Raw genomic sequence first — 20,687 nt, forward strand, 5'->3', positions numbered from 1 at the left:
GGGTTGAAAAAAGACCAGTGTCCATCAAGTTCAACCCATCCAAGTAAACCCAGCACACCTAACCCACACCTACCAATCTATACACTCACATACATAAACTATAAATAATCTCTAATCTAAAGGGGTGACCTCTGGTGCATTGATTGTTTTTATGGGAAAAAAGAACATCCCCCATCTGCCTATAATCCCCTCTAATGTACTTGTAAATCAATGTTTTAGGGGGCCCTGGCCAGCAATGCTAACAATGTATGTGTGTCCTTTGTACTGATGGGAGGGGTCACTGGGGGCGGGCACATGAGAAGAGGGGGGCCCAGAAAATTTTGTTGTGGGGGGCTTCATGATTTCTCAAGCGGCCCTAAGTGTGTATATATATATATATATATATATATAATCTGTTCTTTGTGTTTGCTCAGTTTCCCTTGTGTAATATTACATTTAAACTCGGAAACAACTCGCTTTGCAAATATGCAGTACCAGGTAAAACAATGGAGCAGCAAATACTTTTTCTCATCACTGTAATTACAAACTAGGGTGTATGTTCTATGGCCCCATCCTACTAAATTAGCAGGGATCTCCACCTTCACCAGGGGGTCCCAATTAATAGTCTGATGGACACCTAGGCCCCCTGAATGGTAAGCCCTGTCTCAAGTAAAATAGGGCCTCAACGAAACAAAAATTGCCCCTCCTATACAGTGTGTTCTAACCTGTCTCTAAGCTTAATTTAAGACAAAACTCCAACAAAACCTTGCCCACTCATCCACAAGCCCCATCCCTTTTAAGAACCTGGAATCATGCCTTTTCATCTCAGGACACCTGACTGCTGATGTACGTGTACTCCAATAATGATTGCCCATTATCAGGGGCCATTTAGATAACTTAAAAATGTAAATTGTGCATTTCACTTATCTATGGATAGCTAATGTGTGTTGCCTCATTTTACAATTTTACTTTTTAGAAACATCAGGTGCACAATTTGCAGCGCTCATACCCTAGATCTGGACACTTCCTTTTGCTCAATTGTATAAGCACTCTGACAACGTTACAAGAGTTTCTTCTACTGAAATTTTCTGACTGTAGTTTGGTTGATAGAACTGACCAGCAGATGGTGCTATTATTTCAATTTAGACGCATTAGCTGTGTAAAAACGTTTACCAGCTTAAAATCTATGAATACCTAATAAAAGTGGCAAGAAGCCCAATTTTACATGAATGTATTTAGAGTTAACGTTTCCTTTAAGGGTAGCCGGCTTTCAAACATCGCTGTAACTGCAGAGAATACATGGTTAGATATATAGATAAATGCAGGTCTCAGCAATAAAATACATGTTATGTAGACAGGAATATACAAAACACTGATTATCACACTGGTGCCGATACATCAGTCTCTATAAGCCGCCCAGTTTGTCAAAGAAAGGGCGAGACTCTTCATACTATCGCGATGTTTGGAAAGCAGAAACAGACACGCCTTGGGCTTTGCGTTCCACCGCAAATGTTCTACTGAGACGGCGGTGTCACGTCACGTGGGCGTCGCCTGAGAAAGATGGAGGCTTCCGGTTCTCTGATTGTCAACAACAAAATGAGAACAGGAATCGGTGGTGCGGTAATTGGCAGCCCCCAACCGGGCAAGGGACGAGAGTACAACCGTACACAGCGCAAGGATTCAGAGGTATGAGTAAAAGTGGTTGTTATGTATAACTATATTGCATTAACATTTGTGTTTGATTAGTACTCAGTTATCCTCGAATTACCCTTGTAATGTAACTGTGTGCCAGCTTTTATGCTTACTTAGTGACCGGGGTATGTCTGGGGAACCTGTGACAGGAAGACAAGACAGTTCTTACCTGATTAAAAAGCCCATTCCAAAAGGAATCTCACATCAGTTTTGCGAACTATTCTAAACTGCTGACTTGTCTTAGTTTTACTGTTCACCAAAAATATATATTATAGTTCTTCGTGGTTGCTGTCATGTTAATATAACCTATAGTTATCAAAAATATTTAATTAAATCTCCGTCATCCTGAAAGTTGAGCATTTCATTTAGAATCACACATTATATTCCTGTTCTGCAGGAAGATGCTGTGACAGAAAGGCACATGTACCTCTGCAAATGTAGTGAGAAAAGTGCAGTTTTGAGCGTAATTGCTGCAGGTTTTTGAAAAAATGTTGCTTTTTCCCCCAGAATTTGAGTCATTGTGGTTCTCAGTGGAGTGATACGCCTGGCACAATTGCTCTGTCTATTGCAGTTGTATCTGATTTGCAACTGTGTACCCAAAATTGGATGCAATTGCGCCAAAATCCAGCTGGCGTCAGTTCTACTGTTTGGTCTGTACCTGATTCTTTAGGTGCAGCAAGTGTGTGGCAGCTCCAGGCTTCCCCTGGTGCAGCAGCTCTCAATTTGGAACGGAAGGTAGGAAGGAGAACATAAAAGTGGTGCTAGGTGCAGCTGGTTGGGGGGAAACTGGGGACCACTATTGCACTCGTGGACGTAAATGAGCCCTAAAGTGTTCCTGGAAATATCATGCCCATGTATTATTCAAAAAGTTGAATTTAATGCAAAGCTAAGATTTCACCACTTGCACCTTTCTCAGGGTGGAACAAACAAATGGTATTTGGGAGCAGCTGTGCATATTGTAAAAGTAACTGAGGAGAGAATTCTTTGGGCTGTAAACATGATTCAGACTTAAGAAAATAGTATAAAAATGTACCACTCTGTCACATGGTTTCACAGAAAATGCCTGAAAGTTAGTCTGAGGGTAGAGGGCCCTGGGTACTCATGAAAATATTTCAATGAGCAAAAGATCTCCTAGCATGGCCTTGCTTTTACTAGTGAGATTTTTTTTTTTTTATTGGTCTGTGTTTACTGCTTCATCACCTGGGGTTTACAATTGCTCTCGTAATGTGTTATGCTATAATGTGACCCTATTCCACGGTTACTCTAAAGAACCAGGTTGCAAAATGAAATCACTTTCAGTTTCATTGTTTTCCCTGTTAAGTAAAAGAGCTACTGAAAATATTACCTAAGCAAATTAGCCTTTGAGGAAAAAAGGTGTAACACGTACAGTGTCTGAACATCTATGAATAAAGTTAGGTCTCAAAACTGATTACATTTAAATCTCCCAGACTACTAAGAAATATGGTTTTGTTTGCATCAGTCTTATGAGAAAGAATTGATATCTTTCGAAGTTATAATTTTTTTTTTCTTTCCAAGAGTGCAGTCATATTCTGTGACTAGTTGCAAGTGCATTGAAAGCTGTCCACACATAATTCAGCGTGGAAATGCAATAATAGGTATTTGTATTTGCTCTCTGTGAGTGAACAGGTATATCCCTTGCCTAGAAGTGCACACAGAGGGGGCAGAAGGCAGCAGATCAGCTTTTCTCTGCTGGTGTATCTACAGCAATGGGGAAAAAAAACATTCCATGTGCCATTAGGGCGAATGGTCGCAGCGACTTTCCCTTCAAAGGATCCTGTATATGTTGCTGCGACTAATAGCACACAGGTTTTCGCTGCGTAGAGAAATCGCAGCGACTTTTTAAAGACTTATGCCGACTAATCGCCTTGTGTGTCTTCACCCTTAGGGCTCTGGCACACGGGGAGATTAGTCGCCCGCAACAAATCTCCCTGAAAATGTAAATCGCCGGTGGGATGGCATAAGCGGCGGCGCGCTTTCACTGAAATCGCGGAAGTTGCCTTGAGAGGAAACTCACATTTTTTTTACATTTTTGCCGGTGGGATGGCATTTCTGGGAGATTAGTCGCCCGCGAACAGGGAGATTTGTCGCGGGTGACTAATCTCCCCGTGTGCCAGAGCCGTTAGCCTTCCAATGTTTTTGGATAAAAGGTTTTTTTTTATGACTTTCTGGGCTTTTGTGTCCAAAGAATGATCAGATAAGACATCCTCTTACCACAGATATTAGTTATTTGATTTAAAGGGAAGGTCTGAAAATTGTTGTTAGTTTGACTGTTTGGGTATAATCTAACAATCTGATAATGATAGAACAATTTGACTGGTCCATCTCCCAGTCTCTCCTGTGAACTATCATATTTCCAAGACCGCAGTCTTCATGTTGATGATTTATTGTTCTACAGTATACATCAAAGATGACCATTTGTTGGTGATACTATTTACATGCCTTTTGTAATTATTTTTATGTGTGCAGACAGAAAACATAAATATGCCATAAAGTGTTTTAGCTGTTTGTTGCCAACTTGAATGATAAAATAAATTTAAAATTGTTGCACTGGGTTTCTTTTTTTGTTTATTTTTTTATGGCACTTCTGTTCATTTTAGGGCTATTCGGAGTCTCCGGACCTAGAGTTTATATATGCTGATTCTGACAAGTGGGCAGCAGAACTTTCAGGTAAATTGTAGGGCTTCATCTTGGTCATCTACACTAAGTACAATAAAAATATTACTCAACTTATAATTTTTTTTACCATCCTTTTACTTTCCTACTTTCCAACATAAGTGTGCATAGTTGGTTCTCTCACAATATGCAAAAATTAGTACAAATATAACTGCAATGCTGCTTGCTTTTGGCTGATGCATTCTTCACAAACAAACAAACTGCTACCATTGTGTAAACTTTTATCAGCTGGTATATGAATGTATTTTCTCAGTACCACTTTTTTTATTAAATAACATGAAAGAATTGAAGAGCCTTTTTAGCCTATGTCTTACACAGTAATTACAAGTCACCAGTTATGTCATAGGGAACTTTCAATTGTGCATGCTGCATGTATTCTTGTCATTAAGAGAGTCACTCATTCATACAATCATATACCTGATTCAGTCATTACGTGTTTGTTGTCCCACACCAGCATGGCCCAGATAAGTACAGGTATTGGGATCACTTATCCAGATACCCGTTATCCAGAAAGTTCCAAATTACGGAAAGGCCATCTCCCATAGACTCCATTATAAGCAAATAATTTTAATTTTCTAAAATGATTTCCTTTTTCTCTGTAATAATAAAACAGAACCTTGTACTTAAAGGAGAAAGATTTCTTGTGTCTGTAATTCATGTGCCAGAGACATGCAGTTCTCTGCTCTCTCCTCTATCCTGCTTCCCCCTCCCTCAAGAACTTACTCCCCCCCCCCCTTTAGGAATGTGGATCTGAGCCAATTAGCAGGAAGCTGACTCATAGGGGCACATTTACTTATTTACGAACGCGCCGAGCGTTTTTTCGATCAGGCCATTTGTATTTTCCGCAACTTTTTCGGTGCTTGCGCGACTTTATCGTATTTTTCGTGGAAAAAAATTGGATCAGTTTTGCCACTGTTTACAATCGTTCAGTACAAAAATTTTGTGACTTTCGGATCGCCAATACGATATTATCTTGGCTAATACGATTTTTTCGTAAGCATTTTCATGATATTTGTGATCTTCAGAAATTTTCATTTCCAATCTGAATTTTTCCCATTCGGGATTTGAGCTCGTGTTTTGATAAATCTGCCCCATAGTCTATCTAACTGAGCATGTTCACTTGGTCTGGGTGTCTGTGCAGGAGTGAGGCATTATGGGAACTTTCTTTACACAGCTTAGCGTTTTTTCTTCCTGTTTGGCTTCTGATCATGGTGAAATATGGGGAGACTTAAGGGCACTACTGAGACAACTGAAGGTATGCCTGCAGCTTGAGATTAACTCTTTATAAGCCTTTCTTTCGCCTTTAATCCTAACTAAGATATAATGAATCCTTATTGGAGCCAAAACTATTCTATTGGGTTTATCCATATTTAAAGCTTTTTTAGCAGACTTAAGGTGTGGAGATCCAAATTACGGAAAGATCCCTTATCCCGAAAACCCCAGATCCTGAGCATTCTGGATAACCGGTCCCATACCTATACAACTGATAGTTCTTCATCAGGATACTTGACTTTATGTTTAAATAAAGTCTAAATAATGTTCTTTTTTCTGTTCCACTGTTCTTTATCACAGAATTGTACAGCTATACTGAAGGTCCAGAGTTCCACCTTAACAGAAAATGCTTTGAAGAAGATTTCCATTTGCATGGTGAGGTGGATTAAACTTTATTCATTCATTCATTATATATTATATAATATATATATATATATATATATATATATATATATATATGTATATATATATATATATATATATGTATATATATATGTATATATATATATATATATATATATGTATATATAAAATATATTAGTGCGGTATTTATGTTGCTGTGTGTGTGTATACACACACACACACACACACACACACACACACACACACACACACACAATTACCGCACTCACAGGTGAAGAAAAAAGTTCATTTATTGTTCAAGCATCAAACTGACGTTTCGGCTGTGTCCACAGCCTTTTTCAAAGTGTGTATGCAGTCAAACCCACCCTACATTTAACCTCAATCTGCCGCCAAACAGAACTGATGACGTCATCAGTTCCACGATCCCGCTCCACGACGGCTGACTGGGGAGACTTTATTCCCTCGTGCCGGGCCTCTCATGCCTCTGAAAGTCCTCCTTTTTACTTTCGGACAGCTGTGATAAGTCCCCTATTTGATTAGCTCTATCTGCCGCCCCAGTGATTGCTGCTTGCTCAACTCAAGATGAGAGTTACAGTTCAGCCAGTACAGGTTTCCTTTCGTTTTTTTCTACCTCTTTTTCTGATGTTATTTGCTTTTATTACTACATAAGTGTTGGTTCACTTATTTCTTGCACTTTTCATTTTTGTTTTTTGCTTTTTGGTTTTCTTATGTTTAATTTTGATAGTGTACACGAGTGGGGGGAGCATCATCCTTGGAATGCATGACGTCATCAGTTCTGTTTGGCGCCAGATTGAGGTTAAATGTAGGGTGGGTTTGACTGCATACACACTTTGAAAAAGGCTGTGGACACAGCCGAAACGTCAGTTTGATGTTTGAACAATAAATGAACTTTTTTCTTCACCATAAGTCCTGTGAGTACGGTATTTATGTTGCTGTATATATATATATATATATATATGGAATAAATATAATTGTCTCTTTTATTAGTGCCTGATAAAAAATGGACAGAACTGGATGTGTCCCAGCAGCGGGCTCACACCATGCGTCTCCTGGATGCTTTAGAAGTCACTGCCAGAGAAAAGAGGCTGAAAGTGGCTCGTGCTATTTTGTATGTAGCACAAGGTCAGTGCAACCATTTTAAATCATTTTGTTGTGTTCTAGATTTTTTATATCCACTGTTTGTGTTATTGTATAGGATTTTCTACAGATAATACCTTTCATTTTGTAACTCTGTAGCTTTGTTTCTAAAAAACCTTTACTTCCAAATAGAAACAAACAGCCCAAATAGAACCTGGATTTGTAAACAATTGATGTATGCACATTGTAAGGCTGACTTACTCTACCCCACTGTGGGAAATATTATGTGCTTGATAATTAAGAAGTTAAGTATTGTACAGTGTTAATAATTTAAGCATTGTGGTGTGCTCATTTGCCAAATGCAGTGTAGCAGTAACATATTTTACTAAGAACTGATTTACACACATTGATTTCTGGACAACAAAAGTGAGTTATAGTTGCACATTACAAGGCTGGTTCACTCCACGCTTTTGGTCGGTATTATGTGCTTGATAATTGAGAAATGACGCGGTGTAGAATCTGAACTTTTCTTAAAATTGTGGTGTGTTCATTGTCAAGTGTAGAGTGTCAGTAATTCATTTCATTATGGAGTATTTTGCACACATGGATTCCTGGACTATTAAAGGGAGTTATAGTTGACTTTAGTCATAAAGTAGTCATACAGTGCTGGTAGTCCATTTTCCTAATGTGTTTTTATTGTTGTAGTATATAGTGTTATTTTTAATTGCACTGTACGAATAAAAACATTTCTATGGTGGAAACCTGGAGAGTGCTTAATTAAGGCTCTGTTTGAGCTTTCTATTTGGGCCACAAGTTTTTGAGTATTTTATAAAGCCTAAGCACTTGTCCTAAATAGAGATTTTCTAGGCACTTTTCGGAATATGAGCAGTGCATCCAGTTGGCTTTTGTTTTTAGATTCATTTCTGTAACCAAGGGACGTCTGTTCTGAAACGTCACATTTTTTGCTATGATGTAGTGTTTTGAAAGCAGGATGAGTACTGGCAAATTTGTATTGTTGTATGTTTTCCTCATGCCAGTGGTAAGCCGTGCACGCTGGAAAGAGTGCTGTTCTCAATTGGATTTTTTTTATATATATATATAATTTATAGATAAATAATGTGTGTGTTTCTTTTAAATTTGTGTAGGTACATTTGGGGATTGTAGTTCAGAGGCTGAGGTTCAAATCTGGCTGCGACACAATATCTTTCTGTTGCTGGAAGCTGGTGCATTTACTGCCCTTGTAGAACTTCTAAATATGGAAGTAGAGTAAGTAACAAAATCTGAGCTTGGTGGATTTTTTTTTTTTTTTTTTGTATTTACAGAATAAAAAAAATAAAGGTTCATATATAGACCCAACAAATTAAATGAAAGGCAGTGCACATAGCTATGTCTTATATATACATCTATTTCTCCTAAAACAGTCTTATAGGTTAGGTTCTGCAACTGAATAATTTGTGTTGCTGCTCAGTAAATGATTTATTTATTGCATTACACATTAACTGCCATGCTGTTGCCTTGACTGGGGCATTTTCATTAAGCTTCTATTGCAAACGCAACATACATGTTACCGTATATTTACTAGAGGCATTGTTACCATAGAGGCATATGGATATTGCCTCTTGAAAGAAAAGCAGCTACATATTAAAAGGGTAGCTTACATTTAGATTAACTTTTTAGTATAATGAAGACATTGGTGTTCTGAGACAATTTGCTATTGGCAATTTTTTATAACTTTTAAATTATTTAGCTTATTGCTCAGGAGCTCTCCAAAATTTCAGCAGCTGTCTGGTTACAATGATTCAATTTACCCTAGCAACCAGAGACTGAAAGATAAATAGGAAAAATCCTAAATAGAAAAATAAGCAATAAAAAGTAACAATACAATAACATTGTAGCCTCACAGTGCAATGGAGTTTTTTGGCCAAAGGGTTTGGTGGTCTACTTTTAAGCCGAAATGAGGCAGAAAAAGGTAAATAATTTGGAAACTCAAAAATGAATGAAGTTGAAAATTTGCCAAAAAGATGACATTATGTATGTATATTACACTTAAAGCTTTTTTTTTTTTTTCTTAGAAACAGTGCAGCTTGCAGCAATGCAGTAAGGAAGCCAGCCATATCTTTAGCCGACAGTACAGACTTACGGTAAGGAAATCTCTATAGAATTGTTTATTTGTTTTTTGAACTCAGTTTTAGTATTTAATATTAAACATTTACTTGATGTTACTGTTCTGTTTAATGTAGTGTTCTGCTGAACATTATGTATTTGATGGTGGACACTTTGCGGGAGGAGGCAGAAGGGGATTCTCCTGAGTGGAAAGCCATGCGGCAGACATTCCGTACAGAACTGGGTAATGGATCCTATAATGGCAAATATTCTTATGAAAATTCTACAGAAATTGCATGCTGAAGACCATGCCCTTACTACTATAATATATGAATTATCTTTTGTAGGGTCCCCTTTTTATAACAATGAACCCTTTGCAGTGATGCTGTTTGGCATGGTTACAAAGTTCTGCAGCGGTCATGCTCCACACTTCCCAATGAAAAAGGTCCTGTTGCTGCTCTGGAAGACTGTATTGGTAAGTGTATCACAGACTGTGTATCTGTAAATTTTGTTTGGATAACATGTTAAAGCTCATGTTGTTTTTTCCTGCAGTGTACACTTGGTGGCTTTGAGGAACTACTGGAAATGAAAGCGCAAAAGCGTGAGATTCTAGGTTTGCCGCCTCTTCCAGAAGACAGCATTAAAGTTATCAGAAATATGAGGGCTGCTTCCCCACCAGCTTCAGCTTCTGACCTCATTGAGCAACAACAGAGGAGAGGTCGTCGGGAGCATAAGGTAAGAAAGGAGTTAAAAATATGGCATCTCTGAGGAAAAGATGCTGTCCATCAATTGGTGACTATATTGTGCTATATACAGTGGTGTGAAAAACTATTTGCCCCCTTCCTGATTTCTTATTCTTTTGCATGTTTGTCACGCTTAAATGTTTCTGCTCATCAAAAACCGTTAACTATTAGTCAAAGATAACATAATTGAACACAAAATGCAGTTTTTAAATGAAGGTTTACGTTATTAAGGGAGAAAAAAAACTCCAAATCTACATGGCCCTGTGTGAAAAAGTGATTGCCCCCCTTGTTAAAAAATAACTTAACTGTGGTTTATCAATTCAATGTTCAATTTCTGTAGTCACCCCCAGGCCTGATTACTGCCACACCTGTTTAGATCAAGAAATCACTTAAATAGGAGCTACCTGACACAGAGAAGTAGACCAAAAGCACCTCAAAACTAGACATCATGCCAAGATCCAAAGAAATTCAGGAACAAATGAGAACAAAAGTAATTGAGATCTATCTATGTCTGGTAAAGGTTATAAAGCCATTTCTAAAGCTTTGGGACTCCAGCGAACCACAGTGAGAGCCATTATCCACAAATGGCAAAAACATGGAACAGTGGTGAACCTTCCCAGGAGTGGCCGGCCGACCAAAATTACCCCAAGAGCGCAGAGACAACTCATCCGAGAGGCCACAAAAGACCCCAGGACAACATCTAAAGAACTGCAGGCCTCACTTGCCTCAATTAAGGTCAGTGTTCACGACTCCACCATAAGAAAGAGACTGGGCAAAAACGGCCTGCATGGCAGATTTCCAAGGCGCAAACCACTTTTAAGCAAAAAGAACATTATGGCTCGTCTCAATTTTGCTAAAAAACATCTCAATGATTGCCAAGACTTTTGGGAAAATACCTTGTGGACCGACGAGACAAAAGTTGAACTTTTTGGAAGGTGCGTGTCCCGTTACATCTGGCGTAAAAGTAACACAGCATTTCAGAAAAAGAACATCATACCAACAGTAAAATATGGTGGTGGTAGTGTGATGGTCTGGGGTTGTTTTGCTGCTTCAGGACCTGGAAGGCTTGCTGTGACAGATGGAACCATGAATTCTACTGTCTACCAAAAAATCCTGAAGGAGAATGTCCGGCCATCTGTTCGTCAACTCAAGCTGAAGCGATCTTGGGTGCTGCAGCAGGACAATGACCCAAAACACACCAGCAAATCCACCTCTGAATGGCTGAAGAAAAACAAAATGAAGACTTTGGAGTGGCCTAGTCAAAGTCCTGACCTGAATCCTATTGAGATGTTGTGGCATGACCTTAAAAAGGCGGTTCATGCTAGAAAACCCTCAAATAAAGCTGAATTACAACAATTCTGCAAAGATGAGTGGGCCAAAATTCCTCCAGAGCGCTGTAAAAGACTCGTTGCAAGTTATCGCAAACGCTTGATTGCAGTTATTGCTGCTAAGGGTGGCCCAACCAGTTATTAGGTTCAGGGGGCAATTACTTTTTCACACAGGGCCATGTAGGTTTGGATTTTTTTTCTCCCTAAATAATAAAAACCCTCATTTAAAAACTGCATTTTGTGTTTACTTGTGTTATCTTTGACTAATAGTTAAATGTGTTTGATGATCAGAAACATTTTGTGTGACAAACATGCAAAAGAATAAGAAATCAGGAAGGGGGCAAATAGTTTTTCACACCACTGTAGTTGTATCTTCCTTAGATAGCTAGAAATTAGGCATGTATTTAAAGTAAAGATTAAACATGATGGACATGTGGCTTTTCTACCTCAGTTGATGTATCTATAGGTAAAACCTGTCTCCTTTTGCCTTTGTAGGCACTTATTAAACAAGATAATCTTGATGCTTTTAATGAACGAGACCCTTACAAAGCAGATGACTCCCGTGATGACGAGGAAGAAAATGATGAAGATAACAGCCTTGAGAATGAACCCTTTTCCATAGAAAGGGAGGAAGTGATGCCTCCATCAGTGACTCATCCTCCAGCTGAGCGTCTTGCCTTCCCAAAGGGCTTACCTTGGGCACCTAAAGTAAGGTGAGGATTTTGGCAGAGGAGCGGTAGTACAAATGTGTAACTTAAACCAGTATATGAAGATAATACTAATACAATGTGCAGCACTCTGGTGGTGTGTAATGTACTCGCCTGCTTTATCTGTGTGTTAGAAAATGCAATGTCATTTTCATCTGAATCATTACTTTTCTACTGTCGGTTTTATTTTTGTTTGTTTTTTTGTTTTTTTTTTTTACACATTTTGTTTTTCCTTCCCTTACAGAGAGAAAGATATCGAGATGTTCTTGGAATCGAGCCGTAGTAAATTTATTGGTTATACCCTTGGAAGGTGGGTTTTAGTCTGCTTATTGTGAAGAGTGGTAGAAAAATGAAAGTATTTATTAAAGTATATGTTGCCTAGTAAATGGGGCGTATACAGTTTTTTATTTTTATGAGAGAAATTAAAGAAATCTATGCATTAAATTGAAAGTGTTTTTGTGTGTTTGTTTCAGAAACTATAAACTACTACTGTAGTTTATATAAATACGATGCAGTGTAGCCATGGGGGCACTGGTACAAGACAGAGATCAAAAAGGCATGTGTATACACAGCAGAACATAAATTTTATTAAGGTAGCCATTCACTGTGGCAAGGTGGCCAAACACGTAGATCTAGGCCTGATTTCATCACCTGCTTGCTGGGCCAACTATTCATATCATACAGTGGGGCCTATGTAGACTTGTCAATAATGCAGTCATTTACAAACTGAATTTTTAAACTTGGCAAATTTGAGCTGGCCAGTCGATGAACCCCATACACAGGCCAATAAGTTCTGGAGAAACTGAATCAGCAGGTTTCAACCCATGTATGGTAAGCTGTACACAATACACAGTGCTGCAGAATATGTTTACACTTCATAAATATATGTTAATAATAATAAATGGGTCAGATGCCATTGAATGTTTAGGTGCTTGATCAATATATACAAAATTTAAATGTAAAAGAAAAATGCCACTTTATGATGTTGGTTGTCATTCAGTACAGTACCAGTCTTTCTGCCGAGTCAGGTTTAGATTACAGGCAAACGGAGATTTGTTGCCTGTGGTAAATCTAGGCTACCAGAGGCGACAAATCTTCAGAAAATGTCTGCCTTCTTTACTTACCTTTTGGATTGCTGCAAATTAATCATATTACTCATAGGATCCAGCTTAATCGGGAGAAAATACTAAAGAAGGCAGTCTCCTGTGGTTAAGCTAGATCGCCACAAGTATTGTGTTTATTTGCACAATCCAAAGGTAAGTGAAGGGGAAGTCATTTTTGGAAGATATGTTGCCCACAGTAGCACATATTTAGCAAGGGTGACAAATCTCCCCTTGTACCAGTATCCTTAGGAGGACAAGTAACTTGATCTGTTGAGTATTGTTGTTTGATCTGTTGATATGGTATTCAGAGAATTTAAGGATGGTATAAGCATAAAGAATGCACATCTTGAACGTAGGTATATTTACACTTTTAAATGGACATAAAGCTAATGATCCATATTAAGGTCTAGTTTTGTTTATTTTATTTTGCAGTGACACTAACACAGTGGTAGGTTTACCAAGACCCATCCATGAGAGTATACGCACTCTCAAACTAGTAAGTGTGCTTCATTTGAACATGCATAAAGCATTTGCAGGGCACCATTATTCCTGTTGTAGTGTATTCTGTATGTAATTTAGCTTTTGTAAACAGGCTGTATGTTTATACAATAATTTTACTTTGTCTTAGCACAAGTATACATCTGTTGCTGAGGTGCAGATTCGACAAGAAGAGGAGTTTTTAAGATGCCCTTTATCAGGGGTAAGTGTGATGTCTCAAATCCTGTCCCTTTTAGATTACTAGAATCTAGAATTTTACTAGAATATGTTATTGCTGTGTATATTTGGTGTATTTTTGTCATATATAATTATTAATTCAGGGAGAAGAGGAGGTTGAGCAGGTTCCTACAGAGATTCTTTATCAAGGTCTCCTTCCTAGTCTTCCCCAGTATATGGTAAGATTTTCATTATTGCATTGCTTTTATTGAACTTGCTTTTTGTAAATTCTGATATCCCATCTTCATCTGTGGTGATGTACTATTGGGCTCTATTGTTTGTTGATGTGTTTTGCTATATTGTTTATTCCTTCATCCTCATTTTTATGTTTTATTTTAAATCATGTCAAGGTGTATTATTTTGCAGATTACTTGCATATATGCATATGAAGATATTATTGCTAATGCTGGCCTTGTGTAGGTCCTTTTAATAATTTTAAAACAGAAAAGCTGAACCGATGTTGGAGGAAAAAATATAACAGACCAAGGAAATATGCATTGGCTATGCCCATTTCTAAAGATCGTGCCCACTTTTGTAACCATACCCACCAGATACCTTTGTTTTTTTTTCACATTATACTGAATTCACCTCTCTCTTGTGTGCAGGCAACTGGACAGGTGCTTTGCATAACATATTTAGTTTGTGTGCACTTGGCTTTGTCTTGCTCTGTTTGTTGTTGGTCATACATTGCAAAAAGGCATTGTAACCAATATAAAGGCACAGCATATAAAGGTGCAGTGACTTCTATATAAAATAGTGCAGTGACTCAAACATCCTGCAGTAGAGCTGCCAGCATATCCATGATACTGATTTCTGACAGATGTAATGTAAAACTGCTGGAGGTACAGTTCTAGCTACATGGATACTAGTAAGTTTCACATACAGCTTTCCAGGCTTGCACCTGCCACCCTGTCCTCCCAGCATATTATATTTGGCCACTAACCCATAGCAAGCAGTCTCTCATTTGTTTTGTTTCCCACACAGGTAGAACACGAAAGCAAAAAAATTTAAAGGAGACATATTGGATAAATGGAAAAAACTTAATTTTGTAGGCAATTATGAATAATATAAGGTGCTGGTTTCACTTTGTGCTAAAAATTAATCCTATCTGTAACAATGGCCCCTTTATTGGAGCTCCCTATAGATCCTATCACTTCTCTGTCCGAGTTTGAAATGAAGAGTGTGCGTGTCCTAACGGTCCCTGCCAGAAGCACAGTAGGAGGGGGAGAGCCAATCACAACCCTGCACCCACACAAGCACAGACAGGCTTCAGTTCCTTATCAGGTCAGCCTAGCTGCTGATTGGTTCCTATCCTACAGTGCAGTGTACCGAGGGCCGCTGGCTCCCCTGTACATCCAGAGAATTCAGCCAGCAGGAAGTGGAACGGATGGGCGGGGCTAGTGGGGTTTTGGTTAAATTTCTCAATAAATCAGCCTGAAACGCAACTTTTTTAAGCACATTCCTTCTATATCTAGAGGAGTATAATTCACTGGTACAGTCATCATTTTTATAGGATATGTCTCCTTTAAGTTCCCAAATCAGACTTCCAGCAGTGCCATGACTTTTACTTACAATGCCCCCTAGCATATTTAAACAGAGACCTCGTCACACAACAGTGACACAAACCGAATAGTACACGGTCACCATAAAAAAAAAATGGTAAAGTGACTCCAACATCCCTGCTCCAAACGTGGGTCCCTAATAATTTCAGTTCACAAATTTAGCTTAAGGAAAAATTAACACAATTTTCTAATACAGATTTCACTATTGTCTATACAGTAGTCCGTAAAAAAGGAGGCCTTACATATGTGCTTGTAAATATTATTATATATTTTAAAGCACCAACATTTTCTGCAGAGCTTTACATAAGAGTAATGCAGACATGCATGGACATAGAAATAAATCTATAAATCTTATTGAGCCATGCTAATGAAAGCTTCCGTTCTGTTGGATTTAACAGTAACTGTAGACAGGGCACTAGCTTCATAAAAACATCTTTGATGCATTCACGTAAGAAGGTTATAAGAATCCCAAGTAGGATCTGCTATATTGCTTGTGTGTGTTATATGATGTGTAGGATATCTATGTTTATATTGTATACATACACTATAGCAAAGAGGTTGAGTGCTGTGTTTTTCTGGTGGTTATGTATAATGTGTAACTGTATTTGACACTTTTTTTTTTTAATGTTCTAATATTTCTTTTGACAAGCAGCGAGCTAACGCTGCTGTCCCACTAATGTGTGTGTAAAGATTGCTCAGCTTATAAATTTTCTGAAAAGCTCTGAACAAGATTGTGTTATATACATAAAGAATAATGTTAATTTCCTTTTAAATGACCTTTAAATTGAATAGAAAACAATAATTGTAGATAACGTATATTAGTATTTGTATATATCTGTTTTAGCTAAGCCTGTGTTTAATTAATTCAGATTGCATTGCTGAAAATTTTGCTTGCTGCTGCCCCTACCTCCAAGGCCAAGACTGATTCCATTAATATTTTGGCAGACGTGTTGCCTGAGGAGATGCCGTGAGTGTCTTTTTATGATTAACAGCACAGGTTTTGTTAATATGTTTTTTTTGTATAGTGCAGTCATATTACAGAGTTCATTAAAATGAAGGGGTTATCGTTTATATTGTTACACATGCAGTTACACATACACTAGTGGGTTTTTTTCATAATTTTGTACTAACTTGCCTGTGTTTCTATGTTAGGACCACAGTTTTACAAAGTATGAAACTTGGTGTTGATGTAAACCGGCATAAAGAAATCATAGTAAAAGCAATTTCTGCGGTGCTTCTTCTGCTGCTTAAACATTTTAAACTGAACCACATTTATCAGGTGTGTACCCCATCAATGTATGTTTTGATTTTCATGTGTAGTTCAAGTGTAACACAGTAAAAGTAGCAAGGCATTTAAAGGCATATACAGGAAGCCAAAACACCAAGCCCTCCTCTTAAAGTGGATTGTGTAATGTAAATGGAAGTCTTTAATATCACAATAAAGGGTGCTTGGTATGCCTGTTGAACACATAAAATAGGTCATAGTCAATTTCAAAATCCCACCAAATAACTTTTATATTTAATTTGCATTGTTGTATTTGCCATTCTGTTGTTGCAATATATCTTATTGTGAATTTCTCTTTTCATTCTTTTTGTCCCCAGATGGAGTATATGGCCCAGCACCTAGTGTTTGCCAATTGTATTCCTTTAATTTTAAAATTCTTTAATCAGAATATTATGTCCTACATCACTGCCAAGAACAGGTAATAGAGGGGCAAAGAAAAAGTGTTTAGTAAATTATTCTTATTTGCTATGTATAACATGTTTTGTATTTTCACTACTGTAGTATTTCAGTCCTGGATTATCCATACAGTGTTGTGCATGAGCTGCCAGAGTTGACTGCAGAGAGTTTGGTAAGTCTCTGATAAGAGATGGATCATTGCAGTTTTTTATGTATCTTACACACAGTCCCTTATTCATGGCAATTTTTCATAATGTTAATACTTTTTATATACTGCAGGAAGCTGGGGACAATAACCGCTTTTGTTGGAGAAATTTGTTTTCTTGCATAAATCTTCTGCGTATTTTAAACAAACTAACCAAATGGAAGCACTCAAGGACCATGGTGAGTTGACAGAGAGGCAGTCTAATTCTTTGTGATATGCACATACTGGTCATTTAGTAATCCACTTCTTTTTACAGATGCTTGTGGTCTTTAAGTCTGCTCCAATCCTAAAACGAGCTCTAAAGGTTAAACAGGCCATGATGCAGCTCTATGTTCTGAAGCTGTTAAAGGTACAGACCAAATATTTGGGCCGTCAGTGGAGGAAAAGTAACATGAAAACAATGTCAGCCATTTATCAGAAAGTTCGGCACCGTCTAAATGATGACTGGGCTTATGGAAATGGTAGGTATCAACCTGTCTTCTTAGTACTTATTTAAAGTATGAAGGCATAAGTTAGTATAACCTTATTAACTAAACCAACATGAATGAGCTTATGTCAAAACAAAAATGGGAGTATATGTTAACTTATAAAAGGGCAATATAAGCGATGCATATTTAACTGTCGATGACAAAATTACACAGAACAATTCAGTTTACCTAAAACACATGTTGAAATTAAGACAGCTAAGTGGCAGATGTGATTCTTTATCCTTAGATGTAAGGCTTTAAACTTACATTTATAGAATTTGATTATAAAGGAAGGGAGGCTTTGTTCACCATTAAAGAACAAGGACATTAATTCACTTGTGAATAACAGACTTGGCCTATAGCAAACAATACTATTTGTTAGAAGGAAGTTTAGTCCTGATTCATTTTTGATGATTGATATGTGCCTGAGCAACACAAATGTGGGTTTTAAACAGTGAAACTTTTTGAGCACTGATGGCTTAAAACCAAAACAATAGATTGGGATTGGGTAAGATATGGAAAAAAAAATTGCAGCACACTACAGAAATTTGGTTCTACAGGTGACCCTACACAGGTTGATTCTAGCTGCGATATTGGTCCCTTAGACCGATTTGGCAGCTTATCGGCCCGTGTATGGGCACTAACGATGGGCCTGCCTGCCTGCAGGTTTGAAAATTAGTCTGATCTGGAACCGCATCGGCTCATTGATGTGGCCCCCGAACCGACGGACACCTATACCTGTCGTTCTAATTCGATCATCTGCCCCAGGGCCATATGACCGAATTAGGTGGGGATATCAGGAGAAGATCCACTCGCTTGGCGAGCAGATCTTAGCGTGTATGGCCACCTATAGAGATACGATATACTAGTCAGCGCATATTCATTTGAGAAAAGCAGAACACTTTATAGCACTGTTCTATTAATAAGCATGATCAGTTAGATATCCCACATCTTTGTTTCACAACTTGGATCTACACTCAGGGCCAGGACTACAGGACTAGGGGTAGGCAGAAGAGGCACCAGTGTAGGACACAAAGGTGGAACGCACATTTCCCCCCCCCCCCCCCCCCCCCCCCCCACTGTCACTTGTCACCTAGCCAACCCCCTGTTACACCGCAGTGGCTGGCCGGGTTGTCTAGGGTACCCAACCAGTCTGGCCTGCCTCTGGATACACTTTTGAGTAGTGATATTATCAAACAGCCATCAAACTCTCTATTTTACATCCTGCATCTTTAGTCAACAGTGGGCAGGTTTAATGATGAAAAACCCTGTATAGTATCTGAGGTCTAGATTTTATCTATCCCATCCATTCCTAGCTTATTATATTTATATGTATCACCTTTTTTCCATGCCTACAGATCTTGATGCTCGTCCTTGGGATTTTCAGGCTGAGGAATGTGCTCTTAGGGCAAACATTGAACGTTTCAACTCAAGGCGCTATGATCGGACTCATAAGAATCCTGATTTTCTCCCTGTAGACAACTGTCTTCAGAGTGTTTTAGGACAACGTGTGGAGCTACCTGAGGACTTTCAGATGAACTATGATTTATGGCTGGAGAGAGAAGTGTTTTCTAAACCAATATCATGGGAGGAACTGCTGCAGTAGTTTGTATATGTAGGGAAGGTTGTAAACAGCACACTATACTTTTTCCAAGCCTAAAATGTTCATTGGGCAGATGCAGGTTGAATACTTCTTATCTACATATATATTCTTCTTTTACATCCAACAGCATCATACTAATCTATCTTTGATATCCTAATGCTCTGTGCTACAGATTACATTCCTTTTTTGTTTTGTTTTTTTTTTTTTTTAAACATAATGTAATGCAGCTTTTATTTCAGTATTCTACCAGAATACCAGAAGCAATGGTAGGCTAAAGCATTCGGTCACAAATCCTTTTGTTTATAATCCCAGTATTCTCTAGTGGTGGGATGGCTTTAGTAACGAACTACAGGTTTGGGATCTCTTATCTGGGATGGTAGCATTTTTTGATAAAGGGTTCTTTTCTTAATTTGGTGCACCATGCTTTAAGGCCACTTAAAAGTTTAAATATTAAAAAAGAAAAATATAATAGTATTTCTATTAACAGGAATTTGTCTTTTTACAAAAGAAAAAAACAATAATAAAGGAAAACAAATTTGAGTTGGTATGTATTTGGGAGCTTTCTTCATAGTAGAACCTAAACCTGTAGTGCAATTTCCTGTCTTTTATTATAGGTCTGAATTTGTTTTGTTTTTTACCACTAGAATGAACAGTATGGTAATCTGCACTCGCCCCTTTCTAGCTCTTCTTTAAGGAAAAGGGCTTTTTTAGATGAGGAAGGAATGAAGATTTGTGCATTATGTAAAGGTGGAATTATATCCTACAACAATTTAATTTGATAAGGAATTTATTTCTCCATATTTGCTGGGAACCCCACCTAATAAATATTTCCTTGCACTATAGAATCTATAGATTATATCTCTGTACAGAGATTCACAAAGCATTGCAAACAGTGATCTTACCAAAGGTTTAGAACCCAGAATGTTTCCTCACTGATCCTCCCTGAGCTTAAAAAAAAAAAAAAAAAAGAAATATTAACATGGGCTGACAAAATTCTCACTCTAAGCCATGCATTCATGGGCGTGAACGATAGGGTTGATTCACTAAAGTGCGATAAGCTTTATCGCATGCTTTTTTGCGTTAAAATTGACGTGAAAAAAAGACGCGATTCGCTAAAGTATTATCGCATGCGTTAAGTCGCATATCACGTGCGTTAATTTTACCGCATTGTGTTAATTAGCGCACAGAAATAATACTAACGCATGATTCACAACCACTTAGAAATATATTTATCATGCTGTGTAAAAAGTGGAGTGGGTGATGTTGCTCATAGCAGCCAATCAGATGCTTTGCTTTGATTTTCTAATTGTTGAAATCTAATTGCTGATTGGTTGCCCTGGGCAACATCACCGGTAATGCTTCACTCCACTTTT

At 38.0% G+C, this 20,687-nt stretch overlaps 1 protein-coding gene across 1 annotated transcript; it reads left to right on the forward strand.

Moving 5' to 3' along the window:
• The first annotated feature begins 1,532 nt into the window (after window positions 1-1,532).
• Window positions 1,533-20,282, forward strand: strip1 (striatin interacting protein 1). The gene is made up of 21 exons (NM_001032312.1): window positions 1,533-1,665; window positions 4,290-4,359; window positions 5,938-6,012; window positions 7,009-7,143; window positions 8,244-8,364; window positions 9,171-9,239; window positions 9,339-9,445; window positions 9,549-9,676; window positions 9,754-9,936; window positions 11,768-11,985; window positions 12,224-12,289; window positions 13,515-13,578; window positions 13,711-13,782; window positions 13,901-13,975; window positions 16,228-16,325; window positions 16,511-16,637; window positions 16,961-17,061; window positions 17,145-17,211; window positions 17,319-17,423; window positions 17,501-17,705; window positions 19,070-20,282. The coding sequence occupies exons 1-21, from the start codon at window positions 1,540-1,542 to the stop codon at window positions 19,315-19,317; spliced, it is 2,460 nt and encodes an 819-aa protein (NP_001027483.1). The 5' UTR covers window positions 1,533-1,539; the 3' UTR covers window positions 19,318-20,282.
• The last annotated feature ends 405 nt before the right edge of the window (window positions 20,283-20,687 follow it).

Source organism: Xenopus tropicalis, chromosome 2 (assembly GCF_000004195.4).
Source record: "Xenopus tropicalis strain Nigerian chromosome 2, UCB_Xtro_10.0, whole genome shotgun sequence".
NCBI lineage: Eukaryota > Metazoa > Chordata > Amphibia > Anura > Pipidae > Xenopus > Xenopus tropicalis.